This window comes from Sardina pilchardus, chromosome 18 (genome assembly GCF_963854185.1).
Source record: "Sardina pilchardus chromosome 18, fSarPil1.1, whole genome shotgun sequence".
Classification (NCBI taxonomy): domain Eukaryota; kingdom Metazoa; phylum Chordata; class Actinopteri; order Clupeiformes; family Clupeidae; genus Sardina; species Sardina pilchardus.
In genome coordinates, this window is record NC_085011.1 from 32,507,117 (window position 1) to 32,516,904 (window position 9,788).

The 9,788-nt window shown below is 40.0% G+C and overlaps 1 protein-coding gene across 1 annotated transcript; it reads right to left on the bottom strand.

Moving 5' to 3' along the window:
- Positions 1–3,642: 3,642 nt before the first annotated feature.
- Positions 3,643–8,262, bottom strand: emx2 (empty spiracles homeobox 2). Its single transcript, XM_062519764.1, has 3 exons — positions 7,872–8,262; positions 6,210–6,394; positions 3,643–4,786 (listed from the first exon to the last, which is right to left on the bottom strand). The coding sequence occupies exons 1-3, from the start codon at positions 8,260–8,262 to the stop codon at positions 4,619–4,621; spliced, it is 744 nt and encodes a 247-aa protein (XP_062375748.1). The 3' UTR covers positions 3,643–4,618.
- Positions 8,263–9,788: the final 1,526 nt, after the last annotated feature.

A 9,788-nucleotide genomic window follows, 5' to 3' on the forward strand; every position in this document is an offset into this window, starting at 1 on the left:
TAAACCTAGCCTACTCAATGTTAAGGGGAAAGGTGCGAAAAAGCAACTGCCTTAACAGGCTGGTCTGTCGACCGCAGAATTCGGCATAGGCATAATACGCCTATGAATCAGGATGACTAGGCTACAAGATCAGTCTACAACGGGATAGCATTATTTTGTCGTTTTTACTCATAATTCAGTCACCATTATTTCAATTAGACTAAAGCTTAAACAAGTCGTATTTGCCCAGACAGCAGGCTATTAACCCTGTGTGGGTGGGTGTTACGGTAGGCTACTGTGGTTGTGGCCAAACATGCCATAGGCCTATAGCCTATATTTCAACAAACGACTCCCCGTGCCGACAAAATCACACAGATGATCTCATTATATTTTCATATTTTGTGGTGGCGTAAGCAATAATCGACACAAGGAAATGCATCCGTTTGGTTGAGACAATGGAATGTTTAATTCATTATTGTAGCCTAAGCCATTTAGTGGTTCATTATATGATAATTGCTCATTAGTCCTGTGTATTTATCGCTTTTCCTTATGTTAAAAGCACGGGAGCTGTGTGCAGCTCATTCTCTCGTTTCCAAGATCAGTTTCAGAAGTAATTTGTGTAACAGGATAGATCAAGTTTGTTGTGACGTCAGATTGGCCAGCGCTCAAGTCAACTTGCTTAGTTGGTAAAGACAACAGTAAGCACCTGCTATGCCTATTGGAAGTAGCCTACTATGCAGGAATTAAATGCCCTATAGCCTACATGTTCACGTAGAGTATCCTATTAGGCTGTAAAATGACCTACATATCTGGGTATTGCAAAGGCGCAGGGCTGAACGCCAGCTGCTAAAGGTTTGATCCCGGTTGAAGCAAGGAACAATTAGCCTAGGTTTCATAGGCTATTGTTGTTTTTAGAATTATGCCCATGGAGTAATTTCTTAGGAAAACAGACCATGCCCAAAATCAGGGGTCACAAGAGTTGCCTACGAGCAGGTTCATTCGAGCAGGTGTGAGTCTAGTCTCTGTGATAGGCCTAATGCGTCACGACGGCCATCTCATGGTTAGTGCGCATTCTGCGAAACTTCACATTAATGAAATCATGGGGCGTAATTAAAGCGGGTAATTGCAGATTAGGGGGTTCGGGTCAATTGGGTTATTTGATACGATGACATTTTAAATTAAAGGTAGGCCTATCTTAACATAATAATTTAACACAGTAGCCTAAAAGAGGACTAGGCCTAGATGTTAAGGACATTTTGGGCCTATATAAATATGGGCTAAAATCTAAGGTTTCAATTTGTGGAGTTTAGTAACCGATTTAAGGATTAGTCTATCCGATTTTTCAGGATCTTGTGATTGATCACTCTCTCACTCCTTCAGTGTCGTAGTAAAATGTTTGTATTCCACGTAGGCCTTGAACAAGTTATCACAGCATGGGGTCACTTGAACAGGTCAAAAGTTCTTTAGTAGGTCACTCAATTTTCAAAGCGCAGCATGCTTGTCTAAAAAAATAAATCGATTGATATATGGGGTCGAACTCACTAGAGCACCACTCACCGCCACGACCTTGAACGAAGGAAACAGTTTCAGCACTTGACGACAGGGAACTCACAGCATAGGTCGACATACCGTCGCAATGAGCCTCTCAGGAGAGATTGAATGCTTGCCGGAGTCGGTATAGCCCCTATACATAAGTTTCGTTCATCTTATCAGTAAAAATGTCTCATCGTCCACCAGTAGGCTAAACATGTTAGCCTAATCATTGGGCTATTAGGCCTATAATAGGCTACTAAAAATAAGAGAACAGTGTGCCTAAAACTTCCACACTTCAATTGGAAAACCTGAAATCGGTCTATAAATTCCCATAGGCTGTGTAGCTTAGTGTGTTCTTTTAACAATAGAAAATGGGGAAAATTCTAACCAGACAACAGCATAATTCTCGCAAAAAGCCTAACTGTCTGATAGCGAATTATGCCGTCAATGTCCAATTGAAGCGGTCAGACAACTGTCCTTTTCAATATTGTCATGAATAGAATTGTAGGTTCGAGTGAAACAAATATTTTTATTTCGGCTAATTCAATCACATTATCTGTCATTAAAAGAAAACACATGCGCTAAAATTTGAAGTGTTAAATTAATGAAAAGGGATTGCACTAATGAAGGGGCAGGCATATTTCGAGCCACGACCGAGGGAGAAAGTGCGCCAAATTTGTTTGCAGCGGATCAAGGCTCACCGCCTTCACTGCACTTTCTTTATCTAAATTCCAACTTGAAAAGATATAATTATCTAGTTTGAACAGGACTGCTATCAAATCCTTCTTTAGGCTGGATAGGGAAAAGCTCGAGTGGATTGCGGGCTCTGAGCCGCTCGGTGTTGCCCGAGATAGGAGTAATGAAGTTGTGGAGTCCGGAGATACAAAGGGCATTAACCTCATTAGCATGAAACCTTTTCTTCTAACTATTGTGGGACCCTTTCAGCCTTCTAATCCCCCCTTTTCAAAGCTGGGTTTGTAATAAAGCTTTTAGGGGGTTTTCAAAGCTAATGGTATTCTCTAAGGATTTTTTTTCATTGCTGTTAGTCTTGACCGTTTAAAAATTCCCTATCCGAGTGAGTCTACAGACCTATGCATAGAAAGCACCATGAAGCTTACAGAGAGTATAGAAAATTACACACGTTTCACCTTAAATGTCGGAGCTATGTTTTAATGAATAAGTCACAGCCCTAAGCTATCAAATCATATGTGTGTCTCCTTCACATTTCTAGGCCGGTTTAGTCCTTGGTCGGGAGATTTTTCATTATGTTTTGCAAAACAGTGGTCTAGCCCATTCTAATTTCAATTTATGAGAAATTTATGAGAAATGTTCTGCTAAAATGTGCCCATTGCTATGCCAATCTTCAGCACAGAATTTAAGACAATATTCGCACACGCTAATTCCCTTATGAGGGCACGCACGCCCGCACACACACGCGTGCGTGCGCGCGTACTATCAGTGAATACACATCCGAACCGTAGCTGCTGGAGACAAGGCTTTAGACAAAGCTCCTATTTTGCGGCACATTGCAACCTTCCCTTATCACGTTGTGAACGGTAGTCAGATTGTACAAAATTATGTCCAACCAGACCCCTTTGGATCCACGGATTATGAGATTAAAGTGGACCACTGGGCAATGCATCCCCTTTCCCCTCATATTACTCGTATGATAATTGCCTAAACTGATTTGCACTTTCACAAAAGCGCATTGGTCTCTTTGTAGCACGAACAGGCCAGACGCAGCTCTTCTATCAATTGACAAACTGATTAATGCAGACTGAGAGGCAAATACAGACTCGGGAAAATAGCCACTTCCTGTCGGGAAAATTCCCGATATAGGCCATTTTAAAACAAGATTCTTCACGTTTAACCTACATCAACACTTCCTCGGAATACTGAAAGAAGACATCAAATGTAGGCCTACTGTCCACTCATGTCATAAAAAAATATTCCAAATGCACGGTAAGGAACCTGTTTCCCAAAGCAAGGAACAAAATATTTGAAGCAGCAACCTTAGCCAAACCATTCACATGTAATACACCGTACCCTTTATGCAGCGTTCGGCCAGAACTATCCACAAAACTAAAATTCAGAAGTAAAAGAGGCATCCGAAATGAGCGTTTTATCGCATTTCTCTTATAGTCTGGGAATCATACTGATAAAACTTTATTGACAAAATATTGACAATTACATACTTCTTGGAAGTATAGTCTTTGATAAAATTGTAGCAAATATAACACAAACACAAATTATTTACATTCTGCTAAAATAAGATTCAACAGAAACATTATTCTTAGTGTCTTTATACACGGATTATGCTCAGTGCTTTAGTTTTGCTGCCCAGGCGTTCTTAATTCAGCTCTTAGGCTATGTGGCAATTTTTGCTACCATTACGCTCGGAGATTCTGCACACATTCAATCGATCTTTCGGTTCAAGGAATGTCCTGGATTGGTTAATTGTAGGCTAGGTAACTTTATCTGTGAGATAGTAAACCTTAAATTTAGTTCATCCGTTACATCTTGACAACACTAATGCAGCACTGCTACTTCGTCTCACAATCACTTTAACACGAGGATCAAAATTCAAGACGCCACATTTAAAATAAGGAAGAAACAACATCTTTGAAATGAAAACTTGTTAAAGCAAAGATCTGTTTATGGAAAGAAAGTGTCAAGTTAAATTATCTACCAAAATACTTTCGTCTACCATGCAATTCAAGTTTTACAAAAAAGTATTTTGGTATTTTGGTGTGGGAACTTAGTCTTTGTGTGCATACAGGCCATATAAACATTCCGATTGCAAATGTTTACGGCCAACTGGAGCTATGTTGTGTGTGGAATAGTGGTCATTGATGCTGGGGAGGGAGAATGCGATAGGCTACCTCTCGAACACCTTGCCCTTGCAAAGTAGAATAGGCTATTAACAGTTTCGTAGCAATGACAGTCACCAATTACATCTCAAACACTCAAGCTGCCAATCTCCGAAAAGCGAAAGGTGAACATTGCCTTTACCCTCTTTCAGTTTCTTTCTCTCTGTACACAGAATCCTTATCCGTGTCATCCTTTACGCCACGCTGCTGTCCCGGATTCAAATATTTAAAGTCTCTCAATCGTCTGATGTGACATCAATTTCCTCCGGGCTCCCTTGTTTAGTTGCCAGTCTCCATCGGTTAATATGATGCGTTCCCTTCTTTTTCTGCTGTGAATCCGAACCCTCCTCCTCCAGTTTCTGTCGTTTGAATTTAGTTCTTCTATTCTGGAACCAAACTTTCACCTATAATATATATATATGTATACACTATTAAATAGATATAACAAACATAAAAAAAACTTGCAACAAGCAGTTAGTTTTGAGACACGCAATTGTAACAGTTCTGAAATAACAACTGATCTAATAACTATATTTGCAAGCATAGAAATACATAATTAGCGGACGCAGCCTATCCGTTATGAGAGATTGAAGCCTATTAAATGAACTTACAAGCAATGAGATGGAAATCACGAACTATGCAGCCATTAACGATAGGCTAAAATAAAACACCAACGACCTTCAAGCAAGCCTTTAAAAAAAACAATATAGGATAGGATAACAAATATGCCCTATCGCTAGGCCTATACATTTCTCTTTGGGCATCCGATCATTCGCTGCATTTAGGTTAACCCCAAATCAGTAGTCTACATGCTATCTCGCAGAATGACTGAAGGGTTTAATATAGCCTAGATCTACATTTGCGGTGTGTCAGTTGAGTGGGTTTTCAGGGTAGCCTAAGCTATGCGTACCCAAGTTCACTGCTGATCTCTTGAAACAAAACGTTTTATGATCAAGTCACTGACCCAGCGCAATTTCACAAAATTCCGACAATTCCATGGAAATAGCCCGGCTATTGTAAGGGTTAGTGAGAAACGCGTTTCATACTTCCGAGAGATGTGAGTTATTCAACAAGTAACTGTCTAAGGGTTTTGTAATATGCTCTATAGGCCTACCTCAGCCGGCTATTGAGATCACCGACGTAGAGGACCTTGAACTTGGATTTGATCCAATCCCATTTAAGAAGAGCCTTATGCATCGTTGTGTTTCAAATTGGCCTAGGCATAATAATGTAAAACACGGCCTAAGTGGCATATTTCAGGACATATATTGCTGATGGTTGCTCGCATAGCCTAGGCTATAACCCAGGACTCATTGTGACATGGGTGTCACAACCTAATTCAGTGCCCTGGATATTACTTGGAAGGGTTTCCCCCATAGGCTATATTCCATAGTGTTAATGTAGGCCTAAGAAAAAATGCGCTTCGGCTATAAAAAAAGATAGGCCTAAATAGACTAATATTTGGCCTTTGAGAGAATTTAAGTAAATTAGACTAAGCCGAGATCATTACACCTTTTTCTATAGGCCTTGGATTTTATGTTGTTATTATTTTTCTTAGCATGTATACAAGCCTAAAAAGTCTAAAATAGTACAGCCTGTTGACCCAGATGAAGTATTCTTATAGGCCCATTCGTTTTATATGTCTATAAAATAAAAACTATAGCCTAGGTACAGCGTAAAGCGAAGGATCTCATGCACATTATAGCCTACGTCGGCTGTGTCGATCTTCCATTCACAGCCAAGATCATGCTCTCCCCTTCGTGGTATTGATCTGTAGCCTAACAAAATGTCTAGCCTAAGTTGAAATAAAACAAGACACTGTCTTACCTGAGTTTCTGTGAGGCTAAGGCTGTGCGCAAGCTGTTTTCGTTCAGCACCGACCACGTAATGGTTTTTTTCAAAGGCGTGTTCGAGTCGCAAGAGCTGTGATGGAGAGAACGCAGTGCGAATTCTTTTGGGTTTTCTGGCCAATGCGTTGTGCAAGAGGAAGCTTTCCGGACTCGTTTCATTGCCTGCAAATAAAGACGGGGTTCAGTAGATGATCAGTCGTGCCATTCTCAAAATCTAACGTGCGTTCACAAGAGAAAGGAGGACACTATCGGAGCAACTTAGTAGCCGAATAAGTAGGCCAACTGCAATGAGCAATGGTCTTATAACTTAAGTTGCCAGCAGTTTATCGTGGGCCTAATATAGCCTAATTTAGAGTTTAATTTTGCTTCAAATCTTCACAGACACAATATGCTCTATGTTAAAGCCTATAGCCTATCAGTAGCCTACCTAGCTGATAGTCGAGTGAAAGGAATCACGAAAAACTGTGTGATTTAGGCTTAACATTGAAAAAAAATAGGCTGCAATCGCAACACATTATTTTATTTGTCAACCTATTCATTTAGGCCTATAACTAATAACTAATAACACACTAGGGGCCTGTAAACTATAGTTATAGTTATATAGCTATAACCTATGCTATATAGAGCAGAATTCAGCCTAGGTCATAGCCTTGACAGATGTTTAAAACGACCCTTGGAACTTTCTCATGTCGAGGCCTTTGGTAGCCTACGGTAGTATATTTCAGGCTGTACAGCTAGGCCTACATTGGCTACAATAAAAATCCTACTATATCCTACTATTCTGAATCCAGTAGCCTACTTTAACAGTACGCCTTGCGAAGTCAACTGCCGAGGTTTTAATGAATTATCAAAACTTCCTGAAAATAAATTAGGCTATTATTTTCATGCAATTGCCCTCTCCAGTTAAATGTAAAACGAAATTAGACGAATCACACAAAATCAATTGGAGATAGGCTAGATTAGTCTGCAATTGGAATTTAATCTCAAAATAGCCTACTGTCAAATTCTCACAATTTATGTGGCCAGATTATAATATGCAGGCTATATGATCTTTCCCAAATTATTTTTAATGGACCTGATGCTCTGAACTAGACAAATATAGTCATCAGCATTGTCACAATTATTTCTATGTCGATGTCAACCTGAAGCGAGCAGAGTTAGCCTAATAGTTCCATGCACATCGCTGAATATAAATCATGTTCAGCGTGTGACTGTATAAGCTAGGTTACATGAAATATTGACTGATATCCTATTTGAAATTCTATTTAAAAAATGTAAAAACAAACATGACAATCTCTCCGAGCTGACTATTTTACTATTAACAACCAATAAGGCACTTATAGCCTATAAAGTCCAAAAAGAACAAGGAAGCAATGAAATGGGCTATACATCGACAACTCAAGATATCCTGTTAAAGTTATTGGTATCATAGAACCATGTTAAATTAGACAATTAAAACTAATGTTCCTGTCGCCATAGCCTGGTTTGTGGTAGACCATACCAAAAGGAAAACAAGTATTCATCAACCCTTTTTTCAAGACAATTATTTTTCAACAGCTAATATTTTGCTTTATGAATAAAAAAAAAAATATGTGTCCATTGTGCACAGACATAAATATAGGCTAAATCGCAAACCTACCTTGGAATCTGTGACCCAAATATCTGTATCTATGTATCAACCACGGATAGAAAGTTGAGGGATCCCTTTGCTGGCTGGCGAAAAGAGGATGCGGGCCATGCGAAGATGAAAGCGGATGTGCTGCTAAAGCATGTGGAGGAGGAACGGGATGAACTGAGACAGCGGAGTTTGGAGGATGGGAAACCGCTTCAGTAAATACCAGGTCCGGATTCGAGTAGACACCTCGGCCGCCGGAGTGAAAGCCGTTTAAAAAAGGGTTTATCTGACTCGAGTTTGCGTAACTGAGAGCCGCTGGTCGTATGGGCTCCTCGGATCTCGACGACGGCAAAGGATTATCCTTTGCCACCAATGATTCTATAGTAAAACACCTCTTCGGTGTGGGTTGAAACATTGTGAAACCAGTCAATATTCTCCAGTTTAGTGAAAGCCGTGCTGGGGTTCCCGCTCAGAAATACTCCACACCCTAAAGTGAAGTTCTTACAACAATAAATAACTTTAAAATGGTGGACGCAGCCCTTTGAAACCCCCTGAAAAGAAGACAAAACCGCGACTTGTCAACTAAAAAAAGTAGTCGACGTCTCCAGACAATCCATGGATGCGATCGGTTCCCAGCCAGTTGTGTTAGAGATTTGTTAGTTCATGAGCCTAATTAGCGCCAGAGTCATATAAACAGCTTCCTCTGAAGCCTGTAATGGCTTGGTGATTGGTCGTTGCAACTCGCCTTAAGCTTGAGGGTAGAGTCTTTAAGTGCGTCAACAGAAACGAGCAGAGAGGCGGATTCAAGCTCAACGGAACGGATTCGTCCAGGACTGGAGCTGCGGGGGCATTTACATTAACACATCGAGGAGCTCAAGGTACCATGAAGGCTATTTATGTCCGACGACAGACCCTCAAGACAAATTCTATTATGGGATTTGGCTAAAGCATTTGTTTAAATTTTGCAGATCACATCATAATTTAAATGACTAGATTGTTTGTCAATGTTTTGTTTTAGGCCATTGTTGCTTGCTCTAAATGTTCTAGGCTACTGTGAGAGAATTATATTTGGATTATGAAAAGTATAGCCTAAGTATCGCATTTGAAGTGTTTGTATCGTATTAAAAATCATGTGAATGGCACAAAAGTATCTTCTGTCTTTCTTGGCTATTTTGCGTCGCGCGTTATTTCTCGCGCTTTCTCATTTTGAGACAATTTAGTCTGCGATTAGTAGTAGCCTAGATAGGCCTATAGTTTTACCTTTATATTTTTGGAGATACCAAATGATCGATAACCTATGCTTTATTTCTGGTGTTTGTCTCATGAAGAAGAATAGGACTACTATTCCCATACATATCCTACTCGTGGAATTGGGAAAACTTAGCACTTGCCAGTGAAATACGTTTTGTTGGTTACGTCAAAACTCGTAGCCTACTTTTCAGCATATTTGATGCCATTAAAAAGTAATTTTCAATGGACCGTTATTAACAGGTACTGCCTAAATAATAATATTTTTGAAGGAGTGGTTATGCATTTGGCCATATAATTAATTTGCAAGATAATGGATGCGCGGACCATGAGAAATGGCCATGCGCGCAGTTTTCGCAGTGATGTAATTTCCCTCCCTCATAATTAGCAGGCAATGACAATGTAGCATGCATTACGTGCGAAAGCAGTCTACATTGTCACGAACACTCTAAACAATTCCAGAAATTTTATTCCAGAATCAGTCTAAATGTCAAATCTTAGGCTCGTAGTCTACTCTAGCCGCACGCCGTGGAACAGTTCCAAAGGGAGAAATGCGCGAGCCCGTAGCTTATTAGAGAGAAAAGGTCTGAGATTAACCACTAGGCTACCATAAAAGCGACCAATTAAATATGCCAGTTTGTCTATTCCTCTTCAATACAATAATGATATAGGGTGATTATTTTTTTGCTTCTA